At 40.8% G+C, this 21,596-nt stretch overlaps 1 protein-coding gene across 1 annotated transcript in view; it reads right to left on the reverse strand.

Annotated features, from left to right (window-relative positions):
• The window catches only part of HOOK3 (hook microtubule tethering protein 3), a gene marked incomplete at its 5' end in the record, with an annotated part of 97,104 nt that overhangs the window by 51,183 nt on the left and 24,325 nt on the right, over window positions 1-21,596 (reverse strand). The window contains 4 exons of the mRNA XM_079726530.1: window positions 6,141-6,208; window positions 9,536-9,668; window positions 11,251-11,301; window positions 14,291-14,363. Coding sequence (XP_079582656.1) covers window positions 6,141-6,208; window positions 9,536-9,668; window positions 11,251-11,301; window positions 14,291-14,363 — 325 coding nt within the window. The remainder of the gene's footprint in view (window positions 1-6,140; window positions 6,209-9,535; window positions 9,669-11,250; window positions 11,302-14,290; window positions 14,364-21,596) is intronic.

Here is a 21,596-nt window from a genome sequence, read left to right on the forward strand (position 1 = left end):
TACCTTTTCCTCTGCATCAGTGGTTCTCAACACTGACTGAGAAGCCCCCAAACCAACAACAGCAGCATTGCCTAGGAACGTGTCAGAAATGCAAATTCTTGGGTCCCTGCCCAGATTGACTGAATCAGAGACGCTAGGGTTAGGGCCCAGCACCACACACTGAAGTCTGAGAACCACTGCTCTCTATTAATGTCATGACAAGAGTGAAGGTCCCTTAGCATAATTAGGAGGGAAACAAATCTCAGAAAGAGTAAAAGAATACTGGCTTCAATTTTTTACGCTGTTATTGTAAGAATATTAATAAAAAGATGCTCAAAAGATTTTTCTTCCAATTAAAAAAATAACACCCAATGTAGAGAAGATAAAATTCAGAAAAAATACAAAGAGAAAACACCCAATATTCTACCATCCAGAAATAACCACGTCTATAATTCTGAACTATTCAAGAAGCTACCTGTGCCATGGGTTTCACACAGCTCAAGTAAGAAAGACAAATTCAGTGTCACGTGATGAGGGCTGTGACAGACACTAAGAGAGGAAGGATCTAATTCGGGGGGTGCGGGGGGGCAGACGGGAGTAGAGGTATTTTCTTTCAGTCCCCGTTGTTACATGTTAGTTCTTATCACAACACAGCAGCACCTGTGAATAAGACCCCCTGAACACAGCCTCCTCCCAGTCAATCCCAGCTAGGATGTCCACCTCGAAGAGGTTTCCAGGTCCTATACCTCCCGACTTCCTCCCTGGTCTTCACTGACAGCCCACCATCTTACGTTCATTCTTCCTCACTTTGCTTAGACTCCACGGTGAACGTAACTGTTCTGCCTGCCTGAAGCCTACTCCTCTTTCTTCTGCCAACATCGTCATCTTATTTTTGGAAATCTCCCCACTCCGTACTTTAGGTTACGTACTTCATCATCTGTTTAATCAGTTACCTTCTCTTTCTGGCCTAGACTTCATGGTCTATTATTGTGATGACTTTGTCAATATAATCGATTCTCTTACCTTAATACCTTCTCTGGGGCAAAATCTCAATCCAAGACCAATCCAGCTGCCTATCTCTTCTGGCCATATATCCTGACTGCTAAGTACTGAGAGAGTAAATATTTTTTAAACCATAAAACATAATATATAGTTTCCAATCTCAGCTGGGCCTTCAAAGTTGCCCCCAAAGTGCAGCTATGCTTCCCCAATCAGCAATCTCTTTGTTCCCTTTAGAGATTATTCCAAACCTTTCCTGCTTCTCAAACCTCACCAACTCCCCACTACTCTTCATCAGAAAACCTTGCCTCCAGATAAGAAATTCCCCAGTTTCCTGTACCTTAACCTACAAAATTGGCAGCATTCATACCCATCCTTTCCTTCTTCAATCTTGTTGTAATACACTCTCAACCCTGTCTCTTCCCAGCTTCTCAGAGACCCTGTACTATTTATCATCCTCTCTCTTGTTATCTCAACCTCTATCTTGCTCTTTCCTGTGGCTTCTTCCTATTAGCATTTAAAGAACTAAAAGACTATCATTTACTTGATTACCAATCACATTTCTCCAGAGAAGATAATATACAAATGCCCAACAAACATATGAAAAGATGCTCAACATCATTAGTCTTTAGGGAAATACAAGTAAGTCACAATTAGAGAACACTTCACATCCACTAGGATGGCTAATATCAAGAAGATGGACAATAACAAGGGTTGACAATGAGGGAGAGAAATTAGAATTCTTAGCACATTGCTGGTGGGAATGTAAAATGGTGCAGCACCTGTGGAAAACACACCTGTGCTGGCACTTCCTCAAAAAGTTAAACATAGAATTACCATGTGACCCAGAAATTCAATTTCTGGGTATATACCCAAAAGAATTAAAAACAGGTGCTCGGACTTCCCTGGTGGTTAAGAATCCACCTGCCAATGCAGGGGACACGGGTTCGAGCCCTGGTCCGGGAAGATCCCACATGCCGCAGAGCAACTAAACCCGTGTGCCACAACTACTGAGCCCACGTGCCACAACTACAGAAGCCGCGCACCTAGAGCCTGTGCTCCACAACAAGAGAATCCACCGCAATGAGAAGCTGGAGCACCACAACTAAGAGTAACCCCTGCTCACCGCAACTAGAGAAAACCCGCATGCAGCAACGAAGACCCAACACAGCCAAAAATATATAAATAAACAAATAAATAAATTTATTTAAAAAATAAAATAAAAACAGGTATTCAAAACAACCCCGTACACTCAGGTTCACAGCAGCACTACTCGCAATACCAAAAAGGTGGAAACAACTCAAACGTCCATCAAATGATGACTGGATAAACAAGATGTGGCACACCCACACCATGGAATACCATTCAGCCACGAAAAGGAACTAGATATTGACACATGCTACAAAATAATCTTGAAAATGGTAAACTTTATGTTATGTGTATTTTACCACAACAGAAAAAAAAAATCAAAGTCAGCTGCAGTTGAATAAAGACATACAGACCATCATCTTACAAAAGCCCTTCTGCAACTCTACAGTTCTATCCAGCCACCCCGTCCTCCTCCACGGCCCAATCAGTCACCAAGCCTATTAAGTAAAGCTCTGACAATGTTCAAACCTGTCCACTTCTCTCCACCCAGCCGCCATGACCTAGTTCAGGCTTCCATCGTTCCTCACCAGATAACTACTAAGGTCTCAACTGCTCTCCCTTTTTCTAGCCTTGTTTTCCTCCGATCCATTCTTCTCACTGCCTGGATTTTCTCAAATACAGACTTCAGTGTATTTTCTCCTTAAAAAGCACTTCACTGGTTTCCAAAATTCCAGCTCTTTCCACAAAGCTGCTCAGCGTCCTACTGGCCTTACGGCTCTTGCCTTGCCTCCAGCACCCACACCCCCCGCGCCTGCTGAGGCTTCTTCCGACACCTCCCCGCGCCATGCGGCTGCCTCCTGGACCGCAAGCGTGTGCCCTTCCTGACCTCTTCTCCTCCTCCAATGCTCAGACGAGATGCCGCATTCGCTGAGAACCCTTCCCCAGCATCCCCACGCTGAGGGACACACTCCTTTGAGGTCCCACTATCTTTTCCCCATCACGGCACTTTTCATTCTGAATGCTTTGGATGTATTTGAATTGCTCGTTTGGCCATTCTTCCCTTTAGATCACACTTTGTGAGACAAGAGGCCATGTCTATCTCTTCCATAGTTGTATCCTGAAGGCCTCCTATAGCTCCTACTGCATTCTAGGTGCTCGATAAGTATTTACTAAATAAACAAAATGAATATGCACGTAAAATGTACTGCGTTAGCGAGTACCAGCATCATCAGCACATAGTAGGTGTAGATAAACGCTTGCCAGTACGATTATCACTATCCATCTCTCTATTTCAGATTTCCTCAGAATAAATTCCTAAAAGTGAAATTACAGGATCAATTACAGTAAGGCAGAACAGTTAGTGGCCCCCTTATTATTTTTCCTGTCTTTGCTTAGTAACAGAATCCTCAAATTTTGGCCGGGTCCATGACCACTTGGAAAAAAGACCACATTTCCCAGCTTCCCTGTGTGGCAATGTGAGTAACAGCTGGATAACAGAAGTGAGAATTCCTGGAAGTTTACTAAGAGGAAGTGGAGAACCTTCCTTCAGCCCTGCCTGCTGGCCGGAATGTGAATGTGAGGGCTGGAAGCCAAACAGCCACGGCTGACCACGGGGTGGGAATCACATAGTAGGGATGGCAGACAACAAGATGCAAGAAAGCTGCGTCCCTGATGCCTACGGAGCCAACCCATGACCACTTCAGAGCAAATTAAACTCATATCTTGCTTGGGCGACCATCATTTTGTTAGTTTACCCTCCTACCATCAGTGCTGACTGACAAACTGATCCTCTCTTAAAAGCTTTGCTTTGCTGAAATGTCCTGCATAATAGTGAATTTGGCTAATCCTTTGTCCCCAGTGAGTAACTGGGAGGTAGCCGCTAAATCTCTGGGATTTCTCTGCTGAGTGTCTTTGTTATTCATGGTGGGTCCCTAGATAGTTTAAGCTAGGAGGTGACTCTGGTTGGGGGCTGGTGACGCCAGGAAAACCAACCGCATATGAGAGGGTTGGGGCTTTGAGCCACTTGCTATCAGCCTGGCCTCTGGGGAGGAGACAGGGGCTGGAAATTTAGTTCAACCTTGTGGCCAATGATCCAACCAACCACACCTATAAAATGAAACACCAACAAAACGCTGGACATGAAAGCTCGGGTGAGCTTGCTTCCCTGGGTGGCAGCTCTGTGTGTGTTGTCACACAGTAATGTGCTGGGAGGGTGACATGTCTTGATTCCACGGGGAGGGGACAACAGAGACTGAGTTTGGGACCCTCCCAGACCTCCATTTCGGGGGGTGGGGGGCTGGTTCTGATTCGTATCCTTTTGCTGTAATAAACCGTCACTGTTACTGAGTTCTATGAGTCATTCCAGCAAATAATCAAATCTGAGGAGGTAGTGGGAACTGCTGGATTCATAGTCAGTTGGTCGGATTTAAAAGGAAATGCTTCATAGCACAGGGAGATCAGCTCGGTGCTTTGTGACCACCTGCGGCGGGGATAGGAAGTGGGGGTGGGAGGGAGACGCAAGAGGGAGGAGAAATGGGGATACATGTATACATAGAGCTGATTCACTTTGTTATATAACACAGCAATGTAAAGCAATTATACTCCAATAAAGATGTTAAAAAATTTTTTAAATAAAAAATTAAAAAAGTAAAATAAAAAAGGAAACACTTTATCTTAATTTGCATTTAGCATTTTTCATGTTTGTCTGTTGCATTTTTTTCTGTTACTTACATTCTATACTATTTTAGTTCCCTTAAAGATTTCTTCCATTACTTCTATGATTAAAAAATTCTCCCATCTTAAGGTCATTTTCACTTTTATAGTTCTATGTCTGACACCTGATGGAGTTCAGGACATGCTACCCCCAAATATGGCAGCTTGGCAGGTTGAATGTTTCAAGCTGAAGGAATTTGAGAAACAGCAGGGACAGGAAAGATTTTCTGACCTTCCTCTGAAGCAGGTCTTAAGTCCCTCACGTGAGAGGCACCCTCCCTATACTCAGAGGAAAGGAGTATCCGTATCTCCAAAGTCAGAGGGATGCGGAAGGAATCTGAACAAACAGGACTTGCCGTTTTTCGCCCTATCACATTTTTCCACGAGACTTTCCACTTTTCACCAAATCCAGCATCAAAACACTCAGGTTGAAACACCTCTTTGGGCTCCCCTGGTGGTGCAGTGGTTGAGAATCCGCCTGCCAAGGCAGGGGACACGGGTTTGATCCCTGGTCCAGGAAGATCCCACATACCGCGGTGCAACTAAGCCCATGCGCCACAACTACCGACCCTGTGCTCTACAGCCCGCGAGCCACAACTACTGAGCCCGCGTGCCGCAACTACTGAAGCCCACGCACCTAGAGCCCGTGCTCCGCAACAAGAGAAGCCACCACAATAAGAAGCCCGCGCACTACAAGGAAGAGTAGCCCCCGCTCGCCGCAACTAGAGAAAGCCCGCGCGCAGCAACAAAGACCCAACACAGCCAAAAATAAATAAATAAAATAATTTTTAAAAAAAAGAAACACTTCTTTGATCTTCATTTCTTTATGAAGCCTCCTGTGTTGTGTAAAACTTAAGTACATTTGTATGCTCTTCTATTGTTAATCTGTTTTTTATTTGTTTGTTTGTTTTTAACAGAGGCTCCAGCTAAAAACTTGAAAGGGTAGAGGAAAAAAACATTTTTCCCCTCCTACAGTTTCAAATAAATATTCATCTAGAAATTGCCTTGAGTCTGGCTGGAGTTGAAGACCCATTTCCTTCCAAATAAGAAACGAATACTTGTGTGAGGCAGACTGCTGGTTTAAGATAGATATTATTCATAATGGCTTTAGGAATTAGTCTACTATTCCTAATTCATTAGAGCATTTAAAAAAATTAGGAATAGTTACGGAATATCTATAATTCCAAGATAAACATTTAACGTTTAAATAAAAATGAGACAAGCTATAGCATAAGTGCGAAGAAAAAAATTCTCAAAAAATGAGTAGGAGAATCTCTTTTTAAAATTTCTACTTCAATTACTTAAACTCATGTTTGCTCCTTTAACTTCTCACAAACTGTAAGCACAAAGGTCCAACATACCTCCTGGATGGCTGTCATGACAACGTGTTGGACAGATTCCTCCATCATCATGATGGCTTGGATGTACTCTGAAAGTAAGAACAACCTGGAATGTCAGTGTTCAAGTTATAGACAATCAAGGGAGTAAAGGCTAACACTTCATGAATTCTGAAAAGAAGTTTCCTGTGTTTTGATTCTTCCTCGGAATTCCTCGTATATGGTTAAATACATGTGTCATAGGTAAAGTAAAGGCTGAAAATCACATTATTTATCCTTCCTTAAAAATAACTGCCCCCCCCCATAAAGTTGAGGCTACAGCTAAAGGTCACAGGAATGGAGGATCTCGGGAATGTAAAACAATGAAACGGTACAGCCTAAGGCCAGAATGGAAAGGACTCTGTATTACTATTCCTAAAATCTAAAAATCTTTCACATTATTCTTTGCTACATGTTATAAAACTTTGATGTCTGTGTTTTATTCTTATGTGACATCAAAGTATTGAATTGTACATAATTTCTACCTTAATATTTTCTACAATTAAAAAAAAAAAACTTAGGGAAACTGAGACCTGCTCAGGACAAAGAATTAAGGTGCATTTAAGATAGAGACTGACGCTATAGTTAAACAAACACTGTGTAACCCTGGGCTTTAAAATAATGACCCAAATCTCTAATAAGCTAAAGCATCAATTTCATCAACTTTACCCTCACCAATGCTGAAGAAGAGAAGGCTCCCTTAGCCGTTCCTAGTGACAAAGTTGAAAAAAAAAAAATTTCTTGCCTTCTAAATAAAGCCCTGGAAGTAGTTTTCATTATTTTCAAATCCAATAATAGATGAAAAAACAGGTATTAAGCATAAAAAATCAATAGGCCAGCTGGATTTCAACAAATACGGTAAATATATTTTAATAAGAAACATTATTTTTGAATTTTTGAATTTTATTTTATTTTTTTTATAGAGCAGGTTCTTATTAGTCATCCATTTTATACACATTAGTGTATACATGTCAATCCCAATCTCCCAATTCATCACACCCCCATCCCCACCCAATAAGAAACATTTTAAAACGTAAAGTCATTAGGAAATTATAGCCTCAACCTGCCTCTCTCCACCCTATACCCAAAAAAACACCAAAAAAAAAATAGTCTCAGCACTCTAATATTATATGAAAGAGTCTTACTGTGCAATCGTTACAGTGACCTACTGGCAAGAAACTCATGGATTTGGAATGCCAAACTGTAGTCCTTTGCTTGACAGGTAACTTGTTTAAAAAAAAAAAAAAAAAAAAAGAATTTTGACAGCACTATTAAATTACGACATTCTGGTTGTTAATGCCAAAGCTTTTAGTTAAACAAAGCATGTTTTTAAGGAAGTATTGTCATAAGGATGCTGGTACCCAATCAATGATGCACATGCAAGTATACACTACACACTTAAACCACAGGCACCGTTCTTAGGCCCAAAGCAGGAATACTGTGCATCATAACTTAACCACTTTCCGGTTTAAAAAAAAAAAAAAAGAATCCCTTTAGTCTGAGCTGAACTTTTTGTTTGTTTGGTTTGTTAGTGAGGCGCGTCCTACGAGCGCTGGGTACGAGGCACCAAGCACAGAATCCCCAGGCTACAGAGCAGCTGGCACAGCCGGGATCGGAATGAAAGACTGTGAACATGGTGGGGAGAGGCAGTGGCCCAGTCATGGGAGGAAGACGGACGACAGCCCCGTGGGTGTGAAGGGTGTGACGGGGACAGGGGGCGGAGGTTAGTCAGGTGTGAGAGGGGAAGCGTTAGTTAAGAAGCGGTGTTGCCACGTCAAGGCCCTTCCCCGCGAACACCGTAAAATGCTGGATGATAAAATGATGATGAGAACCGCGTTAATGTACTAGTTTTGAAAAGTTAAAAAAAAAAAAAGTTACATCTTAAAAGTCCAAAATCCAAGTACGTATGACTACTGGCAGATCCAGGAGGCCGTGGAGAATGAGCTGGGCTACGCCTGGGAGTCTGTCCTGCAAAGTGAGCGTCTAGGTCCAAAGCCTACAGCTCAGCTCAGTACAAAGAGCGTTTAGTTCTAATGTGGGAGACATGCGTTTTTGTCCTCGCGAGCCTCTCACGGGCAAGAGATCTTGGGCAAGGCAAACAATACTCAGGAGTCTCAGTTTCCTAACTTGTAAAAAGTGCTGTTTGTTCTGTTAACCAGGCAGGAGGGAGAACTCGGTAAATATTATTTTTAGTGCGTTTTTACTGCTAATCTCTGCTTTTTCAAATACACCACCACTTGTGTGCCCCAATTTGACAAGTCAGATAGCCAAGAGAAACGCACACTGAGCCAACGCCTCACTTCTAGGAACTGAGAAACAGCCTCTAAACACAGAGCCCTTGTGTCTGCGGTGCGCTACGGGTTACGAAGCAAACACACACACCATTTCACCGACTCCCCACGACGACCAGCTGTCGTGCCCTCCCTCTGCAGACGAGGAAACAGGCCGGGCCCCCAGGGCAGTGACAGGTAACACTCGGCAACTCAGAAGTGCATCTGATCCAGGCTCTCTGCTGTGTTCCTGAGACCAGAGCATGCCCTCTGGACAGTGAGAGGTTAAAATCCTGTTCAAATTCTTCATCATTTATGTAACTTTTAGGGAAAACCTCAAGCTAGGTGTTACACAGAACACTTGGTCTGCGTGAGCAGCTCAACAAACGTTTCGATTGCCTTCCCACAGAACGACGGATACAGGTAACATCCTTGTCCTCTCCTATGCACACCCTGCAATAAGTAATTAGCCAACTCTTAACAGCTACACATCTCCAAGAGCTGATGAATCTCCTAACAGAATAAATACATAAGAAATTCTTATCTGAATTCAATGAACTACATTAAGTAATTTTTCATCTGCCTTTTAAAGTCAAGGGTTCTACTTAGAAATGCCCACCCCACTCAAGTGCAAGTTCCGTGAGGGCAGGTCCTGTATCGGTTTTGTCTGACACTGTGTTCCAAGCCCCAGCGCGATGCACGAATTCAGTAAATGTTTATGAAGTAAACCCTTTGCACGTGCAATCTACAATATCGATCTTTACATTCCTATAGCTGAACTATTATTAATTAATTATTAATTAATTTGGCTGGACCTTGTCCAATTAACAGTAAACTTCATTACATTCAGTGTAGTTAAAAATAATCTACTCAAAGAATTATGCAGTCTTGCAGAGAGGGGAAGAACATCATCATAATCAAATTTATTCTAACCTGTAAAACTCTTTTAAGCTTGAAAACAGATTACTAGCAAAAATCATAGAAAATGGCATACTTTGTGGGGGGCCTTAAGATGTTATTGTTTGTACGTGTGATTTATATATAAAATATACAGTGTGTGTTACTTTCCTTAATCATTTTACATGCATACACTAACATCAAATAAGTTACCTTGCTTCTGGTCACAGTTGACAGCACAGCCTAAGATGAGCTGGAGCATCCTCCCCAGCTCCGCGGCATCAGAATGCTCCCCGATAAGGTTCACGTCAGGGAGAGTAAAGTCATTGATTTGCTGCCCTAAAATCTGGACACAGATGAAAACATGAGAATTGCATTGACATCTATATGACCAAGTAAAATACTTGATAGAGGTTAGTCTGTCAGCACCAGAAACTCACTGCTAAGAGCAGAGCAGTTAAGCCAATCTCACTCCCAATTTCTATTTATACCTCCCATACGTAAATTATAACTATCCTGAGTCACACCAACTTAGCCCCTCGTCTGGTATGTGGTATGTATACTGAGCAAAGAAACTGAGTACTACTGACCCCTCCACCTCCCCCAGAAAGACTGGATGTGCACTCTCCAGAGAAGTAGACCCTGAGAGGTTCTGAACCAGGGGGCACCAGGAAGAGCAGAAGTTCAATATAGGTTCATGCCCACAACAGGAAGACTCCCCTGGCCACCTTCACTCCGTTTGACTCCAAAATACTGATAACAAGACACCCACATAAGGAAAGAGAATGGAGGCGTCCTTCATGGGGAAACTGGCCCCAAATGAAATGACACATTTAGACAAATGGGTAGGTTTCTGTCTGATAACCCTACAGTGAAAAAAGAAGATTCTAAAAGCACAGGAGCAGGATGAATGTGGCTGTAGTGTGATGGGTAAGGAAGGAGAAGGGAAAGAGGAGGTGAGAGGGGTCACGCGGTGTCCGGTGGCTCCGGGTAAGAAGTGTGGATCTGATTCTCGATGCGACGGGAAACCATGGAAGATGACCTGGAGGATGAGAGTGACATAAATTCTCCTTTTTAAAAAATCATCCTGGCTTGAGAGTGGAGAATAGACTGTAGCGGGGCAGGACTGAAATCAGGGCACACTCCGCGAGTAATCTAAGCAAAAGCTGGTGATGGCTCGGTAGAGGGTGGTGGCAGCAGAAACAGAGAAAACTGTATTTTGGAGATTTAACTATAGGTCTTGCTGATGATAGCAAATGAAGGAAGGACTGCAGGATGATCTGTAGGCTTTGGACTTGAATAGTAGGGTGGACGGCAGAGTCACATACTGAGGTGAAGACAGATAACATAAGTACAGATGTAGGTTTAAATGCACGTAAGCTTGTCGGGAAAAAACAGTAAGGAAATAACACAGGTGTTTCTAGGCTATGTTGTGTCCACTTGGTATCTGTGATCATGAAATTTACAGTAAAACTAGTTCCACTGCCTGATTTTTTTCCCCCAGCGATATCCTGACCGTTCTGATGCAGACTCAGAGGATAAACTGAGTTAATCTAGGGATAGGGGTTTGCCGAGGAATAAAATGGAAGTAGGCACAGGACTTGTTAGTAAGTATGCGTGGACTCTAAACCACCTTCACGAGTAAGGGAAGAAAGGAGAGAGTTAATGGACAGCAGAAGGGAAAGTTTAACATAAATGAGTAACCACTCACAAACTATCCATATTAGAGTGAAAAAGATTATCTAGTCATCACCTAATAGCTGGTGAACCAGCTTTTTGAACCAACATCTTAGAGACCATACAATGGAAGATAAAGCTGATTATTAATATTAAGGTAATATCTCCTTTACTTGAAACTACTGTAAAATATTGTAAGATTAAACTATCCTACAGTAATACTTCCAAGCAGAATGAAAAAAACTCCTCACCTCATGATTGTAATCCAGGATTCCTTTCAAAATTTTCTTTAAATTGCTTATCTGTTTAAAGAGAGAGAAAACAACTGGGTAAAAGGCAATCACAGATGAAAATATAGTTTAACCTAAAAAATTTCTGAACCAACTGATCATTCTTGTTAATCATAAAGTAAACATAAAAAATAAAATTCAACAGTACATTTGAATTACTATCATAAAAAGGACTATCAGTGGCTTAATTTATTTGATCTAAGAGATTTATAAAGCAAATTAAGTATCCAATTATGTTAAATTTTCAATGTTCTAACCACACTGACAAAAATTCGAAGGTAACTGAACAAGGCCTAACAGTAAGATTAAATTATATAGATCTTCTGCATGGAAAGAAAAAATGTGTCATCCTTACTGAAGACTTGAGCTCAGTGCTGTTTTACCCAGAAAAGTAGAGTTGCATCTTACATAGAGGGTAAGTTCTAAAGTTAGAGCATTAAACAAAAATTACAGTCAAAATTACCCTTGGATATCTCCTAACACAACCTACAAATCAGGTAGTCACCTATGAAGGAATGTCTCCAAATTCCTCCATGGTCAGAAAAGTGTTTTTCTTCAGCTGAGGCCAAGTAAATATTTTGGAGCCGTAAGGTTAAAAAAATACTACTACATCTTTAAATGTTAGTATAACGCTCAGCATTGTCAAGATACTTGTGCTATAGAAAGCATCCCAGTAACAAGACAGGATGAGGGACCAACACTCACTCAACTCCAGAGGGCAGGCTCCTGGTCGTGTTACCTGGGTGAAATCACGGGCAGAATCACCTGCACTACTTACTGTAAACTTATTTTCTTCCCTCTTTTTTTTTGACCTAACTCATCTGGCTGAATTTGTGTTAAGTCATATGCACACACGATATGATGCTGTTGATCATCTACCTGGCTGTCCCCAGGCAGATGCTCATAGTTGAAGGTGTCCTAGAACAGAAGACTGTAGGAGTGGTAGCTATCAAATAAAAGATTCCACAGCAGGGGGATCCAGTAGTTAATCAAAGACATACTTATTTTTAAGGGAGAAAATAAACTGAAAACTTCACATTAAAAAAAAAAGAATCTCATAAATAAAACTAACATGTTTTGTATGCCTAAAAATTTGGAGACACGGAAAATATGTAATATACTTACTCTGGTTCTAGGGTGTTCAATTTTTCGTATTATAACATTTTAAATTAGAAAGTCTTAAAAATCAATGTGTTCACTTAAAATGGTAGTTTATTCTCCACTGAAAAAAGCTACAAATCTTATCATTAATCAATGGTATCTTAAAATCAATCTAAAAATTGAAGAAATAAAATTGAAGAAACATAATATAGGGTAAAATATAGAGAATAGGAATGCAAATCGGAATGGTTACTTTCAGTTCAGAATATTAAGAGTACAATAAACATTTCGTTTCCTCTCTGTTACTGCCTTTGCCACCCTGGTGACACTGTAGACCCTGTGGATTTATGCGCACACTGTGTGCAGGGGCGTGGGATACGCAACTCCCTCTTGTGAAGCGGCAGCAAACATGAGCTGATTTAGCAGCACGACTTTAAACAGGTTATAGCGTTAAAAAGCCATCACTTTAACTGCCTATTCTTGAAAGGTTATTTAGAAATTAAACAGCATCCATTCACTCTAGCTTAGTGAAAAGGAGGAATTAGATTTTGGCAGACCCAATATCTAGTCAGTGAATAAATATTTTCCTCAAACGTGTTTTATGGGGAAATATAAAGACAAACCAAGCTTAGCTCATCTTAAGTCCAGGGGTTTCACACGCTCACTCACTTGCATTTCGGAGTCCCTACCAATGTGTATTAAAAATAAATGGCTCCACATGGCCGCTGAGCCTGTGCGTCCGGAGCCTGTGCTCCACAACGGGAGAGGCCACAACAGTGAGAGGCCCGCGTACCGCAAAAAAAATTAAAAAATAAAAAATAAATGGCTCCAGAGTTTTCCAAGCTGCCAGTCATGACCACAGATCAAGGTGGTGTAAGGAGACTATAGAGATGGAGAACAAGTCAGCGGCGGCCAGGGGTTCGGGCGAGGGTGGTGTGGTTGATGGGATACCTGGCAGGGATGGGGCAGCCTGCATCGCCACCGCAGGGCCGTTATGTGAGTCTACACACTGACAGGGCCACACAGAGCCGCGCAAACACACAGAAGGGTGTGTGCAGAATGACTGAACTGTGAACACGCTGTGGATCGTATCCACATCGGTTCCCCAGGTTTGCTACTGCATTACAGTCATGCAAGATGTTAGCCCTGGAGAAACTAGCGGAAAGGTATGTGGAACTTCTCTGTACGTTTCTTTTCCCAACCCCTGTGAATCTATAATCGTTTCAAGATATAAAGTTAATAAAATAATTTACAGATGGGTTGCAATTTATATTTCAAAAACTAAACGAAAAACATTACTGCATTAAGTAAGGTTAAAAACGTATTCAACTATTCAGGAACATGCAGTTACGCGGGTGGGAGGCTGCAGTGTAAACTGTGTTTCTCACTGTGGGTTTCCATCAAAGATGCTGGAGGAATACCGAAAAATAAGGCTACTAGGAAGGAAATAAAAATAATCCGTTCTCTGAGTGTTCTGGACACAGTTAATAATGATCAATAACAACACGAGCAACTAACATTACTGTCCTAAGTACATTGTATGTGTTAACTCGTTTATCTCTGTGAGGTAGATCCTATCACAATCCCCATTTTACAAACGGGAAAACTCAGGCACTGAAAGGTTAAAGACTTTCCCAGCGGCTGTGAGCGGCTGGGCTGGGATGTGGACACAGCCAGTCTGGCTCTGAAGCCTGAGCCCTCAGTCACTATGCTTTACCGACTCAGACTATATCTTGGTGAGCAATTCCAGGTTACCCCAATCTTCAATTCTAGATTATTTCACCAAAGGCTATCTATAAGTTTCTAAAGCTCACTAGACACATCAGAGCAAAAGTCAACAAGTATGATATACACCCAAGTAAAAGATTAATTAACAAATAGGAAAATAAAAAGAAAATACCTTTAGCCTCCAATTATCTCCTACTTCAGTTTTAATTCTGTTTAGCCAATTTTCATCAAAATATGCAGGATCTCTGCAAATAAGAAAAAGCTAGCATGTTAATATCATGTAGCTTTCGAGCTAAAACAAAACCAAACATACAGGCACACACACAATTGAAACCCATCCTGTATTATCACTTAACTGCAACAAAAAAAGGTATTTGACACATGAGCCACAAAATAATACATGTACATGAGATCGAATGCAATTACAGTAGAAATCTCTAAAACCAACTGTTATCACTCATTAAAAAACATAATTTTATCAAAAGCAAGCTAAAAGGTGAAAAGTGATAACATACAATTAATACATATTTTTCAAATTATACACTAATCTGGAATTAACATAATTAGTAGATACCATGCTAATATCTAAAAACAGTCAAAATCAATGACAACAGTTTTATAAAGGCAAAAGACGTATATTAGGAAGAAGGTTAAAATAAGCTTTTCAGTTAATATTTCAATGACTTCCATCACCTACTACTTCAAAGGTCACCAATAATGTTATTAAAATTTCAGTTTCTTTAAATAATATAAACAGAGAACCTGTTTATGTAATACTAGACATTAGACAAAGTTGGATGCCATTTCTGTTTGCAGACGCCCTAAATCTAAGATAACACCGGTGTGGACAAACTGAAACAAGGAGAGACGCTGAATATACTTGTGCTTATTTTTCTTAGGAAAACCTCCAAAACTTCTATAAACACTAGAAAGGAAAAAAAAGCGCTTTTATCCTGGCATGATAGTTGCTTTAAAGTTCCTGAAATCGATGCTCTAAAAAATTAAATGATTTGTTCAAGACCACAGACTGAACACCTCTGTCCTGCTCTAGCAAGTGCCAAGTCCAAAGATCTTTCCATAACGCAACCATCTCCGTTCACTCAAAAAACATAATGGCAACAAGAGAAATATGTTAGGGGAAAAAAAATCCACATTTCAACTTACACTGTCACTCAGACTGATAAATACAACCACTACTAAATTTTGGTCAAATGATCTTTAAATAAAGTAACCTGCTATGTAGAATTTTAAAAATTTATTATTAAGAAAAATATACATATTTAGGCATAAGAATTTTTTTGTAGAATTTTAAAAATTAATTGCTTGGTTAATTAATTAATTAGTTAATTAATGGCTGTGTTGGGTCCTCATTGCTGCGCGTGGGCTTTCTCTAGTTGCAGCGAGCCGGGCTACTCTTCGTTGCGGTGCGCAGGCTTCTCGTTGCAGTGTCTTCTCTTGTTGCGGAGCACGGGATCTAGGTGTGTGGGCTTCAGTAGTTGTGGCTCGTGGGCTCAGTAGTTGTGGCTCGTGGGCTATAGAGCACAGGCTCAGTGATTATGGTGCACGGGCTTAGTTGCTCTGTGGCATGTGGGATCCTCCCGGGCCAGGGATTGAACCCGTGTCCCCTGCATTGGCAGGTGGATTCTTAACCACTGCGCCAACAGGGAAGTCCCAAGGCATAAGTATTTATGAAAAAAGTTACAGCTAGTCACTGTTTGCAGATGACATGATACTATACATAGAGAATCCTAAAGATGCTACCGAAAAACTACTAGAGCTAATCAATGAATTTGGTAAAGTAGCAGGATACAAAATTAATGCACAGAAATCTCTGGCATTCCTGTACACTAATGATGAAAAATCTGAAAATGAAATCAAGAAAACACTCCCATTTACCATTGCAACAAAAAGAATAAAATATCTAGGAATAAACCTACCTAAGGAGACAAAAGACCTGTATGCAGAAAATTATAAGACACTGATGAAAGAAATTAAAGATGATATAAATAGATGGAGAGATATACCATGCTCCTGGATTGGAAGAATCAATATTGTGAAAATGACTCTACTACCCAAAGCAATCTACAGATTCAATGCAATCCCTATCAAACTACCACTGGCATTTTTCACAGAAGTAGAACAAAAAATTTCAAAATTTGTTTGGAAAAACAAAAGACCCCGAATAGCCAAAGCAATCTTGAGAACGAAAAACGGAGCTGGAGGAATCAGCCTGCCTGACTTCAGACTATACTACAAAGCTACAGTAATTAAGACAGTGTGGTACTGGCATAAAAACAGAAAGATAGATCAGTGGATCAGGATAGAAAGCCCAGAGATAAACCCACGCACATATGGCCAACTTATCTTTGATAAAGGAGGCAGGAATGTACAGTGGAGAAAGGACAGCCTCTTCAATAAGTGGTGCTGGGAAAACTGGACAGGGACATGTAAAAGTATGAGATTAGATCATTCCCTAACACCATACACAAAAATAAGCTCAAAATGGATTAAAGACCTAAATGTAAGGCCAGAAACTATCAAACTCTTAGAGGAAAACATAGGTAGAACACTCTATGACATAAATCACAGCAAGATCCTTTTGGACCCACCTCCTAGAGAAATGGAACTAAAAACAAAGATAAACAAATGGGACCTAATGAAACTTCAAAGCTTTTGCACAGCAAAGGAAACCATAAACAAGACCAAAAGACAACCCTCAGAATGGGAGAAAATATTTGCAAATGAAGCAACTGACAAAGGATTAATCTCCAAAATTTATAAACAGCTCATGCAGCTCAATAGCAAAAAAACAAACAACCCAATCCAAAAATGGGCAGAAGACTTAAATAGGCATTTCTCCAAAGAAGATATACAGACTGCCAACAAACACATGAAAGAATGCTCAACATCATTAATCATTAGAGAAATGCAAATCAAAACTACAATGAGATATCATCTCACACCAGTCAGAATGGCCATCATCAAGAAATCTAGAAACAATAAATGCTGGAGAGGGTGTGGAGAAAAGGGAACACTCTTGCACTGCTGGTGGGAATGTGAATTGGTACAGCCACTATGGAGAACAGTATGGAGGTTCCTTAAAAAACTAAAAATAGAACTACCATATGACCCAGCAATCCCACTACTAGGCATATACCCTGAGAAAACCATAATTCAAAAAGAGACATGTACCAAAATGTTCATTGCAGCTCTATTCACAATAGCCCGGAGCTGGAAACAACCTAAGTGTCCATCATCGGATGAATGGATAAAGAAGATGTGGCACATATATACAATGGAATATTACTCAGCCATAAAAAGAAACGAAACTGAGCTATTTGTAATGAGGTGGATAGACCTAGAGTCTGTCATACAGAGTGAAGTAAGTCAGAAAGGGAAAGACAAATACCGTATGCTAACACATATATATGGAATTTAAAAAAAAAAAATGTCATGAAGAACCTAGGGGTAAAACGGGAATAAAGACACAGACCTACTTGAGAATGGACTTGAGGATATGGGGAAGGGGAAGGGTAAGCTGTGACAAAGGGAAAGAGAGGCATGGACATATATACACTACCAAATGTAAGGTAGATAGATAGTGGGAAGCAGCCGCAGAGCACAGGGAGATCAGCTCGGTGCTTTGTGACCGCCTGGAGGGGTGGGATGGGGAGGGTGGGAGGGAGGGAGATGCATGAGGGAGGGGATGTGGGAACAGATGTATATGTATGACTGATTCACTTTGTTATAAAGCAGAAACTAATAAAAAAAGAAAAAAAAAAAGTTACAGCTAAGTTTTCTCTGTAGAAATCTATTAGGATTATTTTTGAAGCCTGTATCCAAGTTAACATGTTAACTTTATTGTCTATTTCTCTACTCTTAAGTTTTTAAAAATTGAGATATAATTCACATACCATACAACTCACCTATTTGAAATACACAATGCAATGGATTTTAGTACATTCACATCACCACAATCCAATTTTAGAACCTTTCCACCTTCTCCAAAGAAATCCTGTATCCACTGGCTGTCACTCCCATTTCCCTCTCTCTCCAGCCCCCAGAAATTACTAATCTACTTTCTGTTTTCATGGGCTTGCCTATTTTGTACATTTCATATAAATGAAATTATACACTGTGTGGGGTCTTTTGTGTCTGGCTTCTTTCACTCAGCATGCTTTTAAGGTTCATCCATGTTGTAGGACGTGTCACCACTTCATTCCTTTTTATGGCTCAAAAACATTCCATTTATGGATACACTACATTTTGTTTATCTATTCATCAGCTGATATACATGCTTCATGTGGGTATGTGCCTCGGAGTGGAATTGCTCAGTCCCATAATAACTCTGCTTAACATCTGAAGTGTGAACAAACTGTTTTCCAAAGCAGCTGTACCATTTTACATTCCTGCTAGCAACACGTCAGTTCCAATTTTTCCACAGCCTGTCAACATTTATTATTATCTCTCTAAAAAGTTATGCCCATCCTAGTGGGTGTGAAGTATTATATTATCTCACTGTGTTTTTAAAAATTTTTTTATAATTCATTTATTTTTATTATTTTTTAAATTTTGGGCTGTGTTGGGTCTTCGTTGCTGCACGCGGGCTTTCTCTAGTTGCAGTGAGAGGGCCTCTCATTGCGATGGCTGCTCTTGTTGCGGAGCACGGGCTCTAGGCATGCGGGCTTCAGTAGTTGTGGCACACGGGCTCAGCAGTTGTGGTGCACGGGCTTAGCTGCTCCGTGGCATGTGGGATCTTCCCAGACCAGGGCTCGAACCCGTGTCCCCTGAGTTGGCAGGCGGATTCTTAACCACTGCGCCACCAGGGAAGTCCCTCTCACTGTGGTTTTGATTTGCATTTCCTTAATGACTAACAACGTTGAGCATCTTTTCATGTGCTTACTGGCCACCTGTATATCCTGTATGGACAAGTCTATTCAGAGTCTTTCCTGTTAAACAACTGAATTGTCTTTTTATTATGGAGTTGTGAGAGGTTTTTTTTGGTTTTTTTTGTCTTGTTTTTTTTAGTATTCAGGGTAAAAGCCCCTTATCAGATATAAGATGTGTAAATAATTTCTCACATTCTGTGAGTTATCTTTTCACTTTCTTGATGGCATAATTTGCAGCACAATGGTTTTTATTTTTGATAACGTTCCATTTATCTATCTTTTGCTGTTGGTATTATATCTAAGAAGGTTTTGCCTAATCCAAGGTCAGGAAGATTTACTTCTATGTTTTCTTCTAAGATTCTCACAGCTTTAGTTTTAAATTGAAGTTATGATCCATGTGCATAGCGTACGTAAAGGGTCTAACTTCCTCCTTCTGCATGTAGATATTCATACCCATCTATTTTTGTTTTAAGCTTCATCTAGCTTCTTTAGTCAAGGTTCTTTTGTTGTTAAGTCAGAGAAACTAATTTGAGCAAAATTGTGCAGAAAAAGGGAACTTACTGGAAGACCACTGAGGTATGTTATGGTACAGAAAGATAGCTGGGCCTCCTTGAGTACTGAAATAAGGATCCGGAAAGCTGTTAAGAATCCAGACAGTACTCTCCTTCTGACTTTCACCTTTGCTTCTGCCCATCTATTCGTTTTCTCTCTGAAGACCAACTTTTTCTGTTTCTCCACACAACACTGAAGAGAGCCGCACACACGCTCCAAGTCTTCACCATGCCAGTTCAAGAAGATAGTTTTGAAGACCAGCCATCACTCAATCCCAATTCTAAATTCCCAGGAAACTCCAAATAATACAGGTAGGGTCTGTTTTTCATCCCTAGTCTGACTGTATGTGACCAAAAGGATGGAGAGCCGCAAGCAGGAGGGCCACAACTTCAGGTTTCAGAACCCCCCAAAAGTGTCCTCTTTGCTTAAAACCTCTTGTGAAAATATATAATGTAAAGAAAAACAACTTAAGTGAATTCTACTGAAATATTAAAGAATTGTTATAAAAATAGTTCAGAAAGTAGAAAATATTCCATATTTTTAATAATCAAAAAAGCTGTAATCTAAAAATCATAATCATTGCCAATCAAGTAACAGTCTTTCCAATCAAAATGGACAATCATAAGTAGGGCAATCTGTGAGTCTGGTGCTAAATGGGTGATGATTACCCAAAGCCAAAGGCACTGAACTTACTAGCTAAGTGGCAATTCAGGGCCACACAGCTAAAAGATACTTATATTTCAACAGGAAACCCCTTAACTTATGAAAAAGAATGCTTTAAAATGTCTAAGAGGGCTTCCCTGGTGGCGCAGTGGTTAAGAATCTGCCTGCCAATGCAGGGGACATGGGTTCAAGCCCTGGTCTGGGAAGATTCCACATGCCACGGAGCAACTAAGCAACCCTGTGCGTCACAACTACTGAGCCTGTGCTCTACAACCCGTGAGCTACAACTACTGAGCCCACATTCCACAACTACTGAAGCCTGCATGCCTACAGCCTGTGCTCCGCAGTAAGAGAAGCCACCGCAATGAGAAGCCCGTGCACCACAACGAAGAGTAGCCCCCCACTCGCCGCAACTAGAGAAAGCCTGCGTGCAGCAACGAAGACCCAATGCAGCCCAAAATAAATTTATTAAAAAAAAATTAAAATGTCTAAAATTATATACTCTGAGAACTCCAAGATTATGGGATACTTCATTTACAACTTAGAGCAACACTTCTTATGAACCAAAGAACTCAGAAAAATCTGAATAAAGTATTTCAAACCAATCACTATGATACAGTTTGCTTCTTGCTTAAAAGATGACCACATCAAAGCCTCAGAATGTGCCTGAGCTGGACGGGAAGACAACAAAAGACAGCCGTTACCACCGTGTACTCAGCACCAGTAACCTGCCAACCATGGAGCCAGGCACTCTGCATTCACAGTGACACTGCCAGGAAGGTATCACTGTCCCCATGTTACGCTGAGCAATATCAGACTCAGAAGTTAAGTAATTTCCCCAAGTTCAATCACACCGTTAAGCGGCAGAGTTGATGGTACTGTCGCTTTTGTTACAAGAGATCAGCAGAGTTCAACACAATACTGGTCCTAGCAAACAACACCAAGGTCCTGTGGCTAATTCTCTCCTTCCTGCTCAGCCGTCTAGTCACAGAGAACAAAGACCCACATCGTTCACGATGTTCTATGGTCAATAGGGGCAGGTGTCTGTCTCATTCACCACTGTCTGCCCAGCACTTCATGTCTGACACACAGCAGTTCTCATTGATACCTGTGCACTGAAATACATTTGGAAGGTGATAGCACTTTTATTTAATAAGCTTCCAATCTGCTACTTGGGCGGAACACAGCAAGAATAGTAGTCCACAAATCTAAACTATGACACAAGTTAACCTATCTATGAAACAGAACAGACTCACAGACATAGAGAACAGACTGGTGGTTGCCAAGGGGGAGGGGGTTGGGTGAGGGATGGAGTGGGAGGTTGGGATTGGCAAATGTAAGCTTTTATACATAGAATGGATCGACAACAAGGCC

The sequence above is a fragment of the Hyperoodon ampullatus genome (assembly GCF_949752795.1).
Source record: "Hyperoodon ampullatus genome assembly, chromosome: 20".
NCBI lineage: Eukaryota > Metazoa > Chordata > Mammalia > Artiodactyla > Ziphiidae > Hyperoodon > Hyperoodon ampullatus.